Source organism: Nomascus leucogenys, chromosome 3, assembly GCF_006542625.1.
Source record: "Nomascus leucogenys isolate Asia chromosome 3, Asia_NLE_v1, whole genome shotgun sequence".
NCBI lineage: Eukaryota > Metazoa > Chordata > Mammalia > Primates > Hylobatidae > Nomascus > Nomascus leucogenys.
The window spans coordinates 76,155,981-76,176,077 of NC_044383.1; the positions used below are offsets into that span (position 1 = coordinate 76,155,981).

A 20,097-nucleotide genomic window follows, 5' to 3' on the forward strand; every position below is an offset into this window, starting at 1 on the left:
ATGCCTCAGCAATATGACTTCTAGTATCCCCAAACACAAATGAACACGTGTGTGTCAAAAGACACACGCAAAAATGTTCAGAGAAGCTTTATTCATAACTAAAAAATTTAAATGATCCAGATGTCCATAACCAAGAGAATGGATAAACAAACTATGGTGTCTTCGTACAGTGGATTACCACATAAAAAGAAAAAGAAAAAAAAGAATGAAGTCCTGATACACATAACGGCATGACTGAATCTCACATCAGGTTTAGTGAAAAACCCAGAACCCAAAGAGTACATACTGCATGGTGTCAGCTAGGTGAAACTCAAGGACAGGCAAAATTACGTTCAATCAGATTAGTAGTGATAATCAGACAGAAGTCAATTAGTAGTGACAGTAGTCAGGGTAGTGATTACCTCCACTGGCAAGAGACCTACTGAGTTATTGGAAATATTCTAAATCTTGGTCTGGGGGATGCTTTACATGGGAAAATGCTTTACTGTATGTTACACCTCACTAAAAAAGTTTTGCTGGGCACGGTGGCTCACGCTTGTAATCCCAGCACTTTGGGAGGCTGAGGTGGGCAGATCACAAGGTAAGGAGTTTACAACCAGCCTGGCCAACATGGGGAAACCCCATCTCTACAAAAAATACAAAAATTAGCCAGGCATGGTGGCACTTGCCTGTAATCCCAGCTACTCGGGAGGCTGAGGCAGGAGAACTGCTTGAACCAAGACCCAGACCCGGGAGGCAGAGGTTACAGTGAGCTGAGATCGTGCCACTGCACTCCAGCCTGGGCTACAGAGGGAGACTCTATCTTAAAAAAAAAAAAGAAAGAAAGAAAAAAAGTTTTTTAAAAAGTATTCCTCTATGTAAATATTCTTTACAAGTAGAGAAAAAATCTCTTGTACTAGTTTTACATACTCTTCTTACTTATTAACTAGCCCATTAATCAATCATCAGCACTTTTCAAATCAGAAGATTCCAAAACACTTTGTATCCTATCACAAACAGTAACAAACTTTTCCCATGCTTTAAAGGAAAACAACAAAACCTGAGTCTCAGGTTATATGAATTTTTTCTCAGAATGCCAATGTTTTCTGACAAATCAGCTTTCTGTATGTCTATAAAGCACTAGCCAGACTACCTGTGGTGACACTGCAGAAAAATGGCCCACAAAGCCATCTACCATTTGCCTAACTCCCAAAGAGGCTATGCCCATATCCTGACTCCCACATGTGGCTACCTGAAGCAAAGAGTAAGAAAACCTTAGCAACCAGTCCTTACTAGCATGGAGGTCTGCAGGAATAAGATCATTTACAAAAGCTGTTAGAACTGGAGGGAAACAGGCTCTCTGGAATACCTAGTCAAATGTATGTATCAATCACAATTTGAGGCAAGATTTGTTTTAATAAAAAGTTTGACATTTAACATAACTATGTATTGAGAGCATTTGACTGAAAACACACCATCATTGGCTAAATGCTGTAGCCAGTCATACTCCTTCTCGGTCTGCTCAGCCAATCTGTATCTTTCAGCCCATCGGAACAGATCACGAAGGGTGATGAAGCCCTGCTTTCCAGCAAACACTGAAGAACTTCTGCGATAGGACTGTTGAAGTATCAAAACAAATGAAAAGGGGCATCAGCTGCAATGCATGGTAAGTTTGTAGTACAATGTATATAAAATTCATAACAAATTTATGCTCCAATTTAAATGATTTCATTCCACTAAATAAGATTAATTTTTTGGCCGGGCACGGTGGCTCAAGCCTGTAATCCCAGCACTTTGGAATCACAAGGTCAGGAAATCGAGACCATCCTGGCTAACACGGTGAAACCGTCTCTACGAAAAATACAAAAAATTAGCCAGGCGTGGTGGCGGGCGCCTGTAGTCCCAGCTACTCGGAGAGGCTGAGGCAGGAGAACGGCATGAACACGGGAGGGGGAGCTTGCAGTGACCCGAGATTGCGCCACTGCACTCCAGCCTGGGCGACAGAGCGAGACTCCGTCTCAAAAAAAAAAAAAAAAAAAAAAAAAAAAAGATTGATTTTTTAATGTAAATAACTTGTAATATTCTGAAGAAAAATGTTCAAATTCATGTTTAAATTAAGAATGTAAAATGGAATTCCACATTTCTTATGCCACATAGAAAAAAGATGATTAATAGTAACATAAATGGGCGCAGTGGCTCACACCTGTAATCCCAGCACTTTGGGAGGCCAAGGCGGGCAGATCACGAGGTCAGGAGATCGAGACCATCCTGGTCAATATGGTGAAACCACGTCTCTACTAAAAATACAAAAAATTAGCCAAGCCTGGTGGTGCATGCCTATAGTCCCAGCTACTCAGGAGGCTGAGGCAGGGGAATCGCTTCAACCCAGGAGGCGGAGGTTGCAGTGAGCCGAGATAGCACCACTGCACTCCAGCCTGGCGACAGAGTGAGGCTCCGTCTCAAAAAACAAACAAAAAGTAATGCAAATGGTGGCAAAGATGCAGGAAGATTAGTGAAACAATGTGGAACCATAATGGTAGGAGTCTTCATTATTATTAGCTTTCTAAAAAGAAGTTTGGCAATGTATACTTTCTGATAAAGAATACTTTTAACCCCCTAAGATAAATGGAATTTTTAAAGATCAGCTATAGCTTTGCAGTTGACATGGGGGAGCCACAAAGAATGGATCTCTTTAATTATGTCCATTCAAGGAGTATATCCATTTAAAAACCAAAAACCAGTTTTCCCTAAGCCAAATTACATTCTAAACAAAATGCTTCAATACTATACGCAAATACAAAATCATCATCATATGTAAATATCAGAAAAATTTTAATGATGTAAAATTGTTGATTGATTTAAAAAAACTAAAAATATATATTAGTGGGAAGCATTTAAAAGACCTCTACTTGAAGGCCAAGAACTGTGGTTCACACCTGTAATCCCAAAACTTTGGGAGATCAAGGTGGGTGAATCCCTTGAGTCCAGGAGTTCGAGACCAGCCTGGGCAACATGGCGAAACCTTGTCTCTACAAAAAAAAATGTAGCCGGGCATGACGGTGCACATTTGTGGTCCCAGCTACTAAGGAGTGAGTAGTCAGAGATGGGAGGATCACCTGAGCCCAGGAGGTCGAGGCTGCAATGAGCTATGATTGTGCCACTACACTCCAGCCAGGACAGTAGAGTGAGACCGTGTCTTGCAAAAAAATAAATAATAAAAAAATTAAAAACAATAAAAAATAAAAAAAATCTCTACTTGGAAAAATACATCAACAGACAGGTTCTTTTTTCTAACAAAAGAAGCCATGAAATTTTGATCACCAAGTATATCAACACATTCCATTTGAAACTAAGTACCTGAAGATCCAGCATGACTTTAACCAACTTGCTGCAATAGGAGGGTGGCAAACTACACCGCTTGTGCAAGATTGTTTCCAACTCAGAGCTAGGTAACTCATCAAAGTGCAATTCCACAAACCGATTCCTGAAGGCTCTAGAAAGGACCTAGACAAAGCACAGGAAGAATGCAGTAAAAGGTGCCTTTTAATTTCCAATATGGAGGCTCTGACATTCACCATAAAATATTAAAGGAGAGGTAAAAACATTTCATTGTTACTACGAAAAATCTACGATCTGATGTGTTAACAAATTGAAGGAAGGAGACAAATGCTACATACCTTTCTGCCTCCATAAAGTCCTGGGGGATTTTGGGTGGCAAAAAGCATAAACCGAGGGTGTGCTTTAACAACTTCCTGTGTTTCTGTTACGAGCAATTCACGGTTATCATCCAACAGCCTATTCAGCGCCTCTAACACATCAGTAGGGGCCAAATTTAATTCATCTAAAATAATCCAATAGCCTTTTCTCATAGCATCAATAAGAACACCTAGGAAGAAACAAACAGCAAGAACTAGTGTATAAATCAGTACAAAGTTTTAAAATGCGTTATGTACAAATCAACAAATCCTAGGCTATCATTAAATTTCAAAGCAAATTGCTTTCTATAGCTAGTCTTGCCTCAAAATAAATTATGACACTGCAGATCAAGGAGGAACAATTTTCAATTAAAATAGTCCCTTTTTTCCCCACAGAAAAGCAGCTGAAAATACCTCATATTTCTTGTGTAATCTTTCCCCTGCAGTCTAATTTCATTTAAATCACCACATTCTGTTGACTATTCCCAACTTCCTTTTGGCTAACACTAACCCCATTCTCTGAATTCCTAGAAAATAAAGCAGCACTTCAACTCCCCTCTCGAAAATTGGCCCTAGTCCGGTATACAGCCAGCAAGATTAGTAGAACCTAAAGAAAGCCAGCACTTTATGCATCACCCCTTAACTATCTTAGCTCAGGTATCGAGAAAAACCGGCTGTTACAGCAAAGGTCCATGTGCCTCAATTGGAAAGGATGGAGAATATTACTTAAGGAAATGTGTGTGAAAGAATAAACACCTATGTCCATGGAATGGAATCTTAACCCTACCTTCTTTAAAGACAAGCTTCCCTGAGGAGTCAGATGCGTAACAACCAATGTACTCCTGAATATCCGTGTGTTCGTGATTGTTAATACGCACACAGTGGTTGCCAGTAGCTGCAGCCAGCCACTGGATCAGGCTTGTTTTACCAACTGATGTCTCTCCCTGAATCAGCACTGGATAGGTTCTGTAAAAGATTAGCCAATTAAGCAACTTAAAACCACAAAAAATTACAAAGCTGAGAAACCAGAACGGCATATCGGTTTGTTTTGTTTGACAAAGGGTTTCACTCTGTCACCCAGGCTGGAGTGTGGTGGTGCAATCATATCTCACTGCAGCCTCGACCTCCCAGGCTCAAGCGATCCTCCCACCTCAGCCTCTTGAGTAGCTGGGACTACAGACATGCACCACCAAGCCCAGCTAAATTTTGTATTTTTTGCAGAGACAGAGTCTTGCCATGTTGCCCAGGCTGTTCTCAAAACCCGGGGCTCAAGTGATCCGACCGCCTTGGCCTCCCACAGTGCTGGGATTACAGGCATGAGCCACTGCACCTGGCCAAGTACTGTTTTGTTTTTTGGTTTTTTAAAAAAAATGACGACATCATTTAACAGCATCATTAAAAGAGCATGTTTTTCTTTTTTTTTCCTTTTTACATTTCCGGAAATTGCAAGAAGCAAAAGAACATTTTTATTCCTATACACTGAGAAGTTTCTTTGTAAAAATTATTCCTCAAAAAATACTAAGGAAAGCGATTCCAACTATGCTGGCAACATTTGTAAGAAACTGTAAGTAGAACTTTTAGCCATTTACTGAATAATTTGTGGTATTTATCAGCAAAATAACAAAAGACAACTTTAAAGACAGATAAAATCATCTGCATCCATAGTGCTCCCTCCAAAGTTGCACAACTAGAAACAAAGTGTTCTACCAGGAAGAAGTTATCGTACTGACTTTTGTAAATAATTGTTCAGTTGGCCAATGAACAAGAATAAAGCTCTTTGAAAGTTAAGGAAGTTAGACCAAAATGTCATCAATGCCTATGCCTGTATCAAGTTCGGGGCAGCCAGAAAAAAGCCCACACACCCTGCAGAGACAACTCGGACTATATCTCTCAGGTTCAGCTTCACAGAAGATGTCAGAATGTACGTCTCATCTATTGTAGGCTCCTTGTCTCCCACCGCAATCCAGTAGCCTTCAACCTGGATAAGCCGACCTCCTTTTGGCTCTGGAATAGGCTGAAAGACACAGAAGTTCAAGGAATAACCCACAGTTATTCATTCTTAAAGCATAAAGTAGGAAAAGAGCCACTTGTTGAACAAGCTGTCTTGTTCTGCATACTTTCAACACTAAAACTGGGTGAAATATGAACATAAAATTATGAGGAATGAGAACAAAATGGTGTTACATATTGTTTTTAAAACTGAAGTGGAGTAGGTGGGTTTGGAAAAAAACTGAATCAAAACAAATTCCCAGAAGGTTTATGTACCAGTTCTCTTCTCACACATATGAAAATGCCCACTCCAAGTATTTTTATAGAAAACATGAATTTCATATAAACCACGTTCTCTGAAAAAGGGCCAGTGTTGTAGTAAGGAAGGAGGTTTTGCACTATTATACTCTGGATTGCCTAGAAGACATTAAAAATAAAACTGACTTTTCAGAGCAGCTAGCCCATTAAGGATAATATTGTGGATGATGGCATAACTTTGCTGAGATATGGTTTAAGTTATTAGGTTCAATTATACAAATTCCCATTTTTATAAGTAAAAAAATGGCTAAATGGTGGTCAAATCTATAACTATGGAAAAGTACTCTTCTAGAGCATTTGGTCCCCAGATTTCAAGCTACACGTCTAGGCCCTGCTTTTAAGGCCTCCTCAGTTGAGCTGAGAAGCAATAGGGGGAGGGGAGGAAGGATCTTTTTAAGTTTCTATCACACCCTGAGGCACACACACGCAAAAAGACCAACTGGAAGAGACTGGTATTTAATTACAATAATGGTAAAGCAAACCTGAGTCTTTTCTCAATGTTTTTACAATTTACCAAAAGTATTTACGCATGTGTTACTTGTACTATTTTTTAAAAGGCTGAGTCCAAAGAAACTCCAAGTCCCAAGGGGTCTCTCTTCCTAATGAATAAGCAATCAACATGTAAACAAGCCAATTTACATGTTGATTGTGAGCAAGTTTCTCTCAGCCTCTTTCAGTCCCATGCTATTCTGTAATTTCCTGTCAAACCCAAAACGGCTATTGTTTATCACAGTGCCCCCACTACTGCCTCCTCAAAAAAGACCCATCAATCGGAAGATATAGATTATACCTAACTGTGTAGTTAAACTATGCAGACAGTGAAACTACGGTGTACCCATCCAGTGAAATGCTATGTGGCCCTTAGAAGGCATGTCACAATGAACTCTGGTACAAAAACAAAAATATATCCAAGATTCAGTTAGGTCAAAAAGGAAAGCTACAGAATATTCTTATGGGCCCGGCACGGTGACTCACGCCTGTAATCCCAGCACTTTGGGAAGCCGAGGCGGGCGGATCATAAGGTCAGGAGTTCGAGACCAGCCTGGCCAACATGATGAAACCCAGTCCCTACTAAAATTACAAATATTAGCTGGGCATGGTGGCATGCGCTTGTAATCCCAGCTACTCGGGAGGCTGAGACAGGAGAATCACTTCAGCCAGGGACGGGGAGAATGCCATGAGCCAAGATTACACCACTGCATTCCAGTCTGGGCAACAGAGCAAGACTCTATCTCCAAAAAAAAAAAAAAAAAAAGAATATTCTTATAAGACAGTCCCATTTACATTAAATGCATATTACAATTTTACAATTTACCTCAATAAATCAACACACACACCCCAAAAATTTGGATATGTAAGGAAATAAAATATATACATTGTATATCTGGAAAGATTATCCACAGTATTTAAATCTCCAAAGAGCAAGCTTATTGGGAACTTTCACCATCTAAACGTACGTTTCTGTAATGTTTAAACTTTTTGCAACAGATTACCTTTATAATTAAAAAGTTATGTGAAAAAAGAAAAAAACAAACAGCTGAAAATTTGGTAATTCAGTCTTTCAACTATAACAAGTCAAAAATAACAACAGAACATACCTGCTTCAGCAGACTCTTGACATTACCAGGGACGATGTGTTGACAGATGAGCTTCTGAACTATTGGGTGTGATGCCCTGTCAAGCTGTGTTAAGAAACCCAAACAAAAACCCTAGAAAGAAAAGACAAATATGCATAATGCTAAATAACCTTCTGCAATACAATCAAACTTATTTCCAGAACAAAATTTAACCTCTTAGGTGATGCTGCTTCCCAACTTTTAAATATAGTGAGGTGGCAGATAAAGGGAAGGGTAGGCCAGGCACGGTGGTTCATGCCTGTAATCTCAGCACTTTGGGAGGCCAAGGCAGGAGGACAGCCAGCTTGAGCCCAGGAGTTCGAGACCACAGTGGGAACACAGTGACACCCTGTCTCTATGTATAATTAAAAATAAAAATTTTAAAATAAAAAGTAAAATATTTAATTTAAAAGGGCAGGGTAGATCTAGTAAGACGTATTATGGGCTGATCTGACTAACTGGAAAGCACAGGCAACCTGGCATATGCATCCCTATTCCTTCCTTCCCATGAACCCATCCATTAAGCTCATATCCTGTCAAAGAGACTTCAGAAAGACCTCATAGAGTGAGCGCTGAATGTTGCCACATGGATTGGAGGCTGCAAATCGCAGGGCCCGGCACAGAGTCCGAAGGCTGTAGTGAGGCCTATGGCCAGTGCCATCCACCAGTTTGGTCCCAGACTCTTTCCGCAAAGCTGTGTAGAAGCTACAAATAGAATAAAGGTCGGGCAATTTTATTTACTAATAAGTATCCAGTATTATCAATTCTCTACAGAAAACCCAAAGGACATTTTTTAGATCAGAAATGGTCATGCATACAACTTCCTAGGGCATGCATCAAAATATCTTAGTCTCTTTTAAATCTACTTTTCACATACTCAGAGATATCTTTCAAAATAAAAAAATGAACACCTATCTATTTCCTTTGGGAAACTGGGAAGTGCAATGTGCAATTCCTCTAGCAAAAAGGTACTGATAAAGAGAGGTGAGAAGCTTCTGTGTTCCAGAGTCTGTTCAAGCTTAAGGGACAAACAAAGTTCCTATGCAATCTAAAATGGGGATGAATAAAGACATGGCAAACAATGCATGGTGTTTTGAAAGGCTACAAATATGGCTATAATTAGTACTGACAAAACGTTAAAAAGCAGGAGGAGACGATGGCCATTACTATTGTCACTACCACACTTTAGAAGTCCAGATGATGACAGGATGGGAAGTTTCAGACTGAAACATGCAGGTCTTGCACTTTGTGAAATTCATGATCAATTAGCACCATAAGGTCAAATGAAACCAAGTATGAATGCATCACAGATGAAATTCAAGTTCCTGCCCAAATGAGCTTTATCTTTGCCTCTTTGCTATCTAACAGAATATTTTTTCTTGTGCAGAAAGAACCTGTGTTTTGGAACTGGGTTTTTAATACATGGAATATATACTACTTGTACTATCAGTATTTTATAAGTGCCTCATTTTATCCTTTATCTACCTCTTTAGATAAAATGAGGCACTTATAAAAGTTTACCTTTAGCATCTGGAATCTTAACTATACGTATTTATACTTTTGTCCAAATATTCTTGGCTAACAAAACGTATTCCAATTTAGGGTGTGGTGTGGTAAACCATTCTGAAGCATTCTAAACACATGCCTCGTTGACTAATCTATTTAATATATTTAGATTAGTATATGACTCCTCTAGAATTAAAGCTCAACGAGAAGAACCAAGATTTTGTCTGCCTTACTCATAGCTATATCCCTAGCACCAGGGCACTCAATAAGTATTTGTATTAAGGAAGAGAAAAAATGCACAAATACACAGTAAAACATTAATATCACCCTATTTCAATCCTTTTACATGTTCTATTTCTTTCTGGAGAACACACAATTAAGTTACTGGCCCAGAATGACACAATTAGTTTCTCATAGAACCAATACTAGAATTGAGGTTGTCTGACACAAAAGATTGCACATTGTCCATATGGCATACAAAAAACAGGAATAACAGTCTCAAATTAAAGCACAAGCCACATAACTACTCTATTATTTATTAGGCTAAGCTTCCATTAATTCCAAACCTGACACAATCAATTATATTAACCCTTTTCTCCTTACAACCCACATAGCTAGTATAAATATTGCAAATAGAAAAGTAACCTTCTTCAAGACATTCAAAACGCAAGCCATGTACATCTCCAAGAATTCAAACCCTCAGCTATGAATATAGAGGCAATCACGAGACCATTATCTGGTAGTTTATATCTTCTCATAGGTAGTAATTCACAGCTTTCTATGTAATTTCCTTAGAAAAACCTGAAGGAGTTCATATCAGGTTCCAACTTTACAAAAGAATCTAAATAATAATCCTGCCATCAGTTTTCTCAAGTTAGAAGTAAAAAAGAATACATATTTGTGTGTGTGCACGAGTAGCACATTTTCATGTTCAGAGAAAGAGTTTATAAAGACATACCAAAGGGAACCTACTTTATGATTCCTTGCACTGTATTCTTGTTCACACTCAATCCTTTCAGATAATCTACAACAAGAACCTGTAAGTCTTCTTTGCTTTCTAATTCTTCTACATAAAGTTCTGTGAACCTGTAAAACAATACATAATAAACACTTTTTAGGAAGTTAATATAACTACGTTGACAATAGAAAAACATGAAACAGAAGCTATGTCAGCTCATTTTAACTGCTTGCAGTATAAAATGTCTGTCAACCTGATATAAAAACTGATCATAATTAAAGGATAATGTAACCATTACCAAAAATATACCATTATTGCTTCTTCTATACAATAAGTCTTCTACGTATAGTCCTTACAAGAAGAAAAAGATACAAAAGCCGGTGCGGTGGCTCACGCCTGTAATCCCAGCACTTTGGGAGGCCGAGGTCGGTGGATCACGAGGTCAGGAGATCAAGACCATCCTGGCTAACATGGTGAAACCCCGTCTCTACTAAAAATACAAAAATTAGCCGAGTATGTTGGCAGGCGCCTGTAGTCCCAACTACTCGGGAGGCTGAGGCAGGAGAATGGCATGAACCCAGGAGGCAGAGCCTGCAGTGAGCCGAGATGGCGCCACTGCACTCCAGCCTGGGCGACAGAGGGAGACTCTCATCTCAAAAAAAAAAAAAAAAAGATACAAAAATAAGAATTAATTATCCTCATTTTCAGGTATTTTTTATCAGAACCGCATATTTAAAAAAATAAGTGCAATAAAAAACAAGCCCCTTCACCATCAAAAACAAAATGGTTGAAGAGAAACCAACTACTTTAATGTAGTTTCTAAAGCTTCCCTAACAAGCTTTTATTGCTTTATAATGAAGAGAGAGGATCTAATAAACTTACTATTTTAAAACTCAAAATGAAGTAAACGGTTACCAACAATAAATCTGGTCATTTAATTTATTTTGTCCCAAATGTTACCTACATAAAACACCAACAATTAAGTATTTTGTTCATGTCAGCGCTTAGTGGCAAAAAATAAAAGAAACTTTAAAGCCCTTTTCAAATCATTAGCCTCATCCAAAGAGGACTGTGTTCCTAAAATATACGTATACTGGTATATGTTTTCCTGTTATATTGTGTTATGAAATTTTTCTAATAGCCAAAAGATTACCTGAGGAAAGAAAGATTTTTATTTTCAACAATATCCACTGTCATACTAACACAAAGGGAAAAATTCTCCAGTGTTCTGAAGATTCCCATATGCCTACCACCTACAGAAAGCAGAGGAATACGACAAATAAGGTAATAAAGATTCCTCTAACAGAGGCAATTTCAAGCATTGCTCTAAAGTTCGGTTACATTAATATCACCAATCTAAAAATAAAGAGAATCTTAAAAGGAAGTCTTGGTAATCCCAGCACTGTGGGAGGTCAAGGCAGGCAGATCTCTTGAGCCCAGTTAGAGACCAGCCTAGGCAACATGGCGAAATCCCATGTCTGCTAAAAATACAAAAACTTGAGGCCGGGCACAGTGGCTCACACCTGTAATCCCAGCACTTTGGGAGGCTGAGGCAGGCAGATCACAAGGTCAGGAGTTCGAGACCAGCCTGGCCAACATAGTGAAACCCCGTGTCTACTAAAAAAAAAAAAAAATAGAGAAATCAGCCAGTCATGGTGGCGTGCACCTGTAGTCCCAGCTACTCAGGAGGCTGAGGCAAGAGAAGCGCTTGAACCCAGGAGGTGGAGGTTGTGGTGAGCCAAAATCGCACCACTGCACTCCAGCCTGGGCAACAAAGCAAGACTCCGTCTCAGGAAAAAAAAAAAAAAAAAAAAAAAAAAAAGCCGGGTGTGGTGGCATGCGCCCATAATCCTGGCTATTCAGGATTCTGAGGTGGGAGGTGGGAGGTGGGAGGTGGGAGGTGGGAGGTGGAAGGACTGCTTGAACCGCGGACTTGCAGTAAGCCAAGATCACGCCACTGCACTCCAACCTGGGCAACAGAGCAAGAACCTGTTGCAAAAAAGGAAAGTCTCCAAGAACCAACCCCTCACCTGTTTCTTATTCCTGGTGGGAGATTTCTTTTGCCCACATCAGTCGCTGGATTCATAGAGGCAAATAAACGGAAGTCAGGATGCCGAACCAGTGGCTCTATTAAGAGAAAATTATAAATTCTCAACAAAGGTATGATTATCTAATTCCACAGAACCCCGGCCCAGCCAGCCTGATGCTGGCTGCTCACACCATCCTTGTCTTTTCTGAAACCCCACTGAAATAACTTTCCAGACCTATGTATTCAATCTAATCTTATACTGCAGTCTTTTGTGGTATGTTTATTCACTGTTATTTATCTTTTATCAACCATTCACCTGTTATTTTATAAGTGTGTCTATTATCCACAACTCAAACACCTTGTCAAATTATATTCTTCTTCTTTGCATTCCCCATACTACCCAACAACAGTTCAATGCACTTTGCAGAAAATTAATATCTTTATTGGGAGGCCCATGTCATCCTTCTAACAACAACAACAAAAAATCTCACTCTAAAGTGGCCAAAGGGCTTGACACCAAGTCAAATCCCAAGGGATTCAAGTGCTACCTGTGTCTCCACGATCCAGCAACACCAGGGATCCAGAGGATCCTTCAAGCAAACCACTCAGACATTCTAGTATTTCTGGAGCAGCCAAGTTAATCTCATCCAACAAGATCCACTCTCCTTTCTTTACAGCCTGAGCTAATGTACCCTAGAAAAAGATAAAATAAAATGTTAACAATGTGTCAAATAAAGGCACACTTGCCAAGAACAGTTACGCAAGCAGGGTTAGAAACAGAGGCAGAGGGAAATCTTTCCTACTTGATGGGTCTATGCCTTAACTGGCTGACAGCAGATAGGCAGAGTTAAGGCCAAGTTAATTTTTTAAATGTCCAAAAAGGTCAAGGGAATATCTTTGAGCCTAACAAAGAGATGCAATAAACTAAATCCTCTCTTTATGTGGATGGTCAGGTAAATAGCTTACATTGTAGTCAGGTGTTTAAAGGCACCCAAGTGGCTATTAAAACTCAAAATAAATATAGGGTCAGGCTATACCAAGATTAGACAAATGTCTAAATCCCAGAGTGTTTAGTGATTGTCATACACTGACTTTCACACTTGCTGAAGATCAAAATGCATCATCCCTTGGCTTTAGTACACTGGTGTTATCTCTTCAAATTCTATTTCCTAGAGCAATAAAAACAAATCTAATAATCTACTCAGTTGACACATCAAAAACTATTTTACTATTAAGCTGCTTTATGCTTTTGTTTTCATGCTCATCCTAACAATCTACTACAAATTTAACTGAAAAACATAAAACAGAACAAATATATTAACTCCAGTATATTACTAAGTCATAAAACATAAGCCTTGTTTTGAGAACACAACAATTTAATTGGTTTTAGAAATAATCCTATTAAGAATAATTCTGGGCTGGGTGTGGTGGCTCATGTCTGTAACCCTAGCACTTTGGGAGGGTGAGGTGGGCGGATCACTGGAGGTCAGGAGTTCGACACCAGCCTGACCAACATAGTGAAACCCCGTCTCTATTAAAAATACAAAAAATAGCTGGGTGTTGTGGCACGCACCCTTAATCCCAGCTACTCAGGAGGCTGAGGCAGGAGAATCGCTTGAACCTGGGAGGCGGAGGTTGCAGTGAGCCGATATACTGCCATTGCACTCCAGCCTGGGTGACAAAAGCAAAACTCCGTCTCAAAAAAAAAAAAAAAAAAAAAAAAAAAAGAATAGTTCTGGGGCCAGGGGCAATAGCTCATGTCTGTAATCCCAGCACTCTGGAAGGCCAGGGTGGGTGGATCACCTGAGGTCAGGAGTTCTAACACCAGCCTGGCCAACATGGCAAAACCCTGTCTCTAGTAAAAATACAAAAATTAGCTGGGCGTGGTGGCACACACCTGTAATCTCAGCTACTCCAGAGGCTGAGGCAGGAGAATTGCTTCAACCCAGGAGGCAGAGGTTGCAGTGAGCCAAGATTGCGCCACTGCACTCCAGCCTGGGTGACAGAGTCAGACTCCGTCTCAAAAAAAAAAAAAAAAAAAAAAAAAAAGAATAATTCTGATGACCAAATTTTCCACACCCATAATGTATGGTTGAGTAGACCTCTGTTACTAAAACATCATCAAGTAAGACTCCTGCTTCCTCTAGGGCTTCATCTAAGGACTGTCACAGAAACAAACTTTTTTTTTAATGCCCAAGCCACAAATATTAAACCAAGTTGATCCTTCCTACGGGGTCACAGGACAGCAAACAGTAGAGATGTCCATGCCCTGGGATTAAAATTGAGGCAATTAAGTGAACGGGTCCAAATCCCTCTCTCACATCCACACACTCTTTCCCCAGAGACACACATGGCAAGAGAAAGAATCCAGAGTTCACTAGCTGTCATCAATTGCATCTTTAAAAATAATAATAGATCCAACAATCTCACTTCTAAGGTATTCCCCCAAAAAATCTGAAAATAGTATGTCGAAGGGATGTCTGCAATCCCCTGTTCATTGCACCACTATGCACAATAGTCAAGATATAGAGGCTGGGCGCGGTGGCTCACGCTTGTAATCCTAGCACTTTGGGAGGCCGAGGCGGGCGGATCACGAGGTCAGGAGATGGAGACCACGGTGAAACCCCGTCTCTACTAAAGAAAAAATACAAAAAATTAGCCGGGCGTGGTGGCGGGCGCCTGTAGTCCCAGCTACTCGGAGAGGCTGAGGCAGGAGAATGGCGTGAACCCGGGAGGCAGAGCTTGCAGTGAGCCGAGATTGCGCCACTGCACTCCAGCCTGGGTGACAGAGCGAGACTCCGTCTCAAAAAAAAAAAAAAGATATAGAATCAACCTATGTCTCCATCAACAGATGAATAAAGAAAATGTTGTATAGATACATATATACAAACAGTGGAATCTGATGGAATCTTATTCGGCTTGAAAAAAGAAATAAATTTTGTCATTTGCTATGACATAAATAGAACCAGAGAATATTATGCTAAGTGAAACAAGCCAGGCACAGAAAGACAAGTATCGCATGTTCTCACTTACATGTGAAATCTAAAACAATAGAACTCAAAGAAGCAGCCAGCAGAATGGTAGTTAGCAGAGGCTGGAGAGTTAGGGAGTATAGAGTAATGAGAGTATAAAGCCTTGGCCGGGGCCGGGTGCGGTGGCTCAACGCCTGTAATCCCAGCACTTTGGGAAGCCGAGGCGGGCAGATCATGAGGTCAGGAGATCGAGACCATCCTGGCTAACACGGTGAAACCCCGTCTCTACTAAAAATACAAAAAATTAGCCGGGCGAGGTGGCAGGCGCCTGTAGTCCCAGCTACGCGGGAGGCTGAGGCAGGAGAATGGCGTGATCCCCCGGGGGGCGGAGCCTGCAGTGAGCCGAGATCGCGCCACTGCACTCCAGCCTGGGTGAAAGAGCGAGACTCCGTCTCAAAAAAATAAATAGATAAATAAATAAATAAAGCCTTGGCCGGGCGCGGTGGCTCATGCCTGTAATCCCAGAACTTTAGGAGGCCAAGGCTGGCAGATCACGAGGTCAGGAGACAAGACCATCCTGGCTAACATGGTGAAACCCCGTCTCTACTAAAAATACAAAAACAAAAAATTTGTCGGACATGGTGGCATGCACTTGTAGTCCCAGCTACTCAGGAGGCTGAGGCAGGAGAATGGTGTGAACCCAAGAGGCGGAGCTTGCAGTGAGCCGAGACTGTGCCACTGCACTCCAGCCTGGGGGACAGAGTGAGACTCTGTCTCAAAAAAAAAAGGAAAAGAAAAGAAAGTACAAAGCCTTAATTAGACAGAAAAAAATAAGCTTTCTTCCCTTTGAGATGGATATTGCATAGCATGGCAACCATGCCATAAATAATGTTTTGTACATTTCAAAATTACTAAGGCAGTACATTTCAAATGTTCTCACCACAAAAAACGGTATTTGAGATGAGGAATGTTAACTAGCTTTAGTTACTCCACACTGTGTTCATAAATCATAACACCCTTTTGTACCCCATGAATATATACAATTATAATTTATCAATTTGTACTTTTAAAATTTTTATTTAAATAATGATGGTGCTCATTAAGACTTTATAATTGCCATAATTACCATGAAGGACACTTTTCAAAATCTTCCCCCAAAATCATTATTTCATTAAGACAATACAAAATAGTAACCTGCCTGAAACATTGTGTTTTGCATAAAATCAACGTTCCCATAAACTAAATAACGAAAACAGAAATACCTCTACAAATGCGAACAATAAGGTATTTTCAGTCATTTTCATCTGTTGTTGGGCATGGTTGAGTCTAAGACCAAATGCTTCCCATTTCTCTTTTATGAGTAACCCTAAAAAAGAAAGACAAGAATTTAGCACACATTTTGAATTGTAATATATACAACTTTTAAACAAACAAATACAATTAACAAAACACACAAAAATTAAGCATCTTACATAAAACACTAAGTCTAAAAACTTATATAATGCTAACTAAATGCCAGACATGACACTAATTAGCCCACATGTATGAATATGTATGTATTAACTGCCTCATTTATCCCTCACAACAACCCTCTGGACTAGTTATTTTTATTCCTGCTTTACAGATAAGGAACCACACAGAAGTAAACTAAGATAGCAAAAGCCTCTTGGCTATGGAATCTAGCTCCTTAGAAATAAGCTTTTTCTGAGGAAATGTGCCTTACTGACCACTAAATAGTACTTGCACATCAGCATTACCAGTCATCTGTTTTTGTGGAAATCATGTGAATAATGGGGCACAATACTTCATAATTTGTACTTCTGCCAAAGTCCTAGAAAGCTCCAATTTGTATTGCTTTACTCTTCCCCAAAACTAATACGTTAACTAAAGCCCAGCCCCATGCCCTCCCCCATCGCAGCCTGGGTCACATCCTTACCAGTTTCACTGTCTTTTCCATCCTTGTTAACAGCAGACTTGTGTACATGCTGCATTAGTCTCAGGAGATCATGCCACCGTTTCTGTCTGTAACAGGTCTGAATGTGCCCCAAGAACGTAAAGTTTTGTTTCTTGGAAAATGTCTGAGCAAAGAGTTCCTCAAATGCCTCCCGTAAGGGTAGCCAAATAAGCTTATGGTCCACCGGTTTATAACTGAAACAGACACAGGTAAATGTGATTCACAAACTTCTGAAGTTAACAGAAGTTAGAAAGCATGGCTCAGAAAATAGGAGTAGGTCTCAGATTTCATTTAATTAATGTCAGAAATACTACTGAAATATTTAAAATCTACATTACAGTTTTAAATTGTAATCTGTTTTCCCCCATCCCAAGCATTTGAAGGGTCCATAATGAAGGTAAAAACTATTATTAGATAAACAGTGTTATGAAAAAAGCTAGCCTAGCATGGCTGCTCACATCTATAACCCCAGCACTTTGGGACAGTGAGGTGGCCAGATCACTTGAGCCCAGGAGTTCAAGCCCACCCTGGGCAACATGGCAAAACTCTGTCTCTACAAAAAAAATACAAAAATTAGTCAGGCGCAGTAGCAAACACCTGCAGTCCCAGCTACTTGGGAGGCTGAGGTGGGAGGCTTGAGCCCAGGAAGTGGAGGTTGCAGTAAGCCAAGAACACGCCACTGCCACTCCAGCGTGGGCAACAGAGCCAGACCCTGTCTCAAAAAAATAAAAATAGCCCACATATTATCAGTTAGGAAAAGGGAAGAGTAGGAGAGAGCAACAATGATACTGCTTTCAATGGGATAAAAATTAGGGTAGGGCACGCAAAAAAAAAAAAAAAAAAAAAAAATCTTAGCTATTGCAATGGTTTGTGGTACTCCAAAGCTCAACTTGTACTTTTTAGTGTTTAGATTCTTCATTATTCCTTAGCATTAAATTCCTCTGGCTAAGGAGCTAGGAAATTAACTTATATTTGAATATTTGGGGGAGGTAAGAGATAATATTTTTAAAAGGTTGAAAAACATTGCTCTAGCTTAAACATACGATGTCTAAGAGGCACTACTTATTCCTAGAAAATCTTAAGTATACAATTTTGTGTGGCATACCATTACAATTCAGGAAGAATGAGATAAATTTTATTTCCATGAAAAATAATTTAAGTTGAGAACTTAAAAGGTACCAAAATATGTTTCACAACAAACATAATAAGGGAACTGATGGATTACTGCTGACTCACTGGCCTAGTGAGGGAGAAACAATGAGATGAGTAAAACCCAATGGCCTGATACTGAGCATCTGAATCTGAGAGTGCAGTTCCAAAGAGAAAAAGTTGAAGAGGAACGTCAAACTCACTTTCACTTACTCATAGCACTAATACATTAGTATAGGCATTTCTTTAGTCCATTTATTAAACAAAAAATGTACTGAGGCCAAGCACAGTGGCTCATGCCTGTAATCCCACCACTTCGGGAGGTCAAGGCGGGAGGATCCCCTGAAGCCAGGAGGTTGATACCAGACTCGGTAACAAAGCCAAGATCTTGTCTCCATAAAAAATTTAAAAATTAGCTAGGTGTGGTGGTACACATCTGTGGTCTCAGCTACTTGGGAGGCTAAGAAAGAAGGATCACTTGAGCACAGGAGTTCTAGGCTACAGTGAGCTATGATAACACCACTGTACTACAGTCTGGGCAACAGAGCAAGAACTCATCCCTTTATAAAAATTTTTTTGAGCACCTGCTATATGTGTTAGCCACTGAGTCAACAAGACCCACAAGGTCTTACTCCTGTGTAGCTTACAATCAAATGAAAGTGACAATAGGCTAGGTGCGGTGGCTCACGCCTATTAATCCCAGCACTTTGGGAGGCTAAACAGGTGGATTGCTTGAGCTCCAGAGTTCAAGACCAGCCTGGGCAACACGGTGAAACCCTGTCTCCACAAAAAATACAAAAATTAGCCAGGCATGCCAGTGTGCCCCTGTAGTCCCAGTTACTTGGGAAACTGAGGTGGGAGGCTTGTTCAAGCTCAGGAGGTCAAGTAGTAGCTTAACTGCTATAAACATAATGTAGGGTAAAAGCTGAATGGGTGATGTGAGTTTTGGTAATTTGAATATCACAGTCAGGAAAGGCTTTGTTGAGGAGGGGACATTTGAAGGATACCTAAGTCAAGCAAGGATGTGAGCTAAGCAGTTATCTGTGCAAGGAGGCCACACAGAAGGAATAGCAAGCATTTAGGTGCAAAGCAGAAGAAAGTGGTTGGAGCTCAGCAACACAGGGAAGGTGGGAGATGATGTCAGAGAAATACCACTGTTAGATTATAAAGGGCTGTACAAACCAAACATTTTATTCTAAACCTTTGTATTTTATCCTAAATGGACTGAGAAGTTCAGTGGAGGAACCTGAGGAAGAGAGTGAGACCAGACTGGGTTACAAAGCAAGACCTTGTCTCCATAAAAAATTATACTTTATTGGGCCAGGTGTGGTGGCTCACGCCTGTAATCCCAGCACTTTGGGAGGCAGAGGTGGGCAGATCACGAGGTCAGGAGATCGAGACCATCCTGGCTAACATGGTGAAACACCATCTCTACTAAAAATACAAAAAAAAATTGCCAGGCGTGGTGGCGGGCACCTATAGTCCCAGCTACTCAGAAGGCTGAGGCAGGAGAATGGCGTGAACCCGGGAGCAGAGGTTGCAGTGAGCCGAGATCGTGCCACTGCACTCCAGCCTCGGAGACAGAGTGAGACTCCGCCACAAAAAAAAAAAAAAAAATTTATACTTTATCTGATTATACTTTAAAGGATCATTGTAACTCCTAAACAAAAAAGACTATGAAAAGATTAGGAGTAGAAGCAAAGATAAGAGACCAATGCAGTGGACTAGACAGTAGATAAACTAGAACGACAACAGTGAAAATGGTGAGAAATTGAACAAACTACATGTGTCATTTAAATAAGATTGCTAGTCTTTTTATTTATTTATTTTTTTAACTTTTTATTGTAAAGATAAAGTCTCACTATGTTGCCCAAGCTGGTCTCGAAGTCCTGGCCTCAAGCAATCCTCCCACCTTTGCCTCCCAAAGTGCTG

At 40.2% G+C, this 20,097-nt stretch overlaps 1 protein-coding gene across 1 annotated transcript in view; it reads right to left on the reverse strand.

Annotated features, from left to right (window-relative positions):
* The window catches only part of MDN1 (midasin AAA ATPase 1), a 179,395-nt gene that overhangs the window by 103,218 nt on the left and 56,080 nt on the right, over nt 1-20,097 (reverse strand). The window contains exons 16-27 of the mRNA XM_030809472.1: nt 16,999-17,210; nt 16,325-16,428; nt 12,639-12,783; nt 12,092-12,188; nt 10,076-10,189; nt 8,155-8,302; nt 7,580-7,690; nt 5,537-5,688; nt 4,462-4,640; nt 3,657-3,865; nt 3,337-3,483; nt 1,455-1,596 (exon numbers count right to left, since the gene is read on the reverse strand). Coding sequence (XP_030665332.1) covers nt 1,455-1,596; nt 3,337-3,483; nt 3,657-3,865; nt 4,462-4,640; nt 5,537-5,688; nt 7,580-7,690; nt 8,155-8,302; nt 10,076-10,189; nt 12,092-12,188; nt 12,639-12,783; nt 16,325-16,428; nt 16,999-17,210 — 1,760 coding nt within the window. The remainder of the gene's footprint in view (nt 1-1,454; nt 1,597-3,336; nt 3,484-3,656; nt 3,866-4,461; nt 4,641-5,536; nt 5,689-7,579; nt 7,691-8,154; nt 8,303-10,075; nt 10,190-12,091; nt 12,189-12,638; nt 12,784-16,324; nt 16,429-16,998; nt 17,211-20,097) is intronic.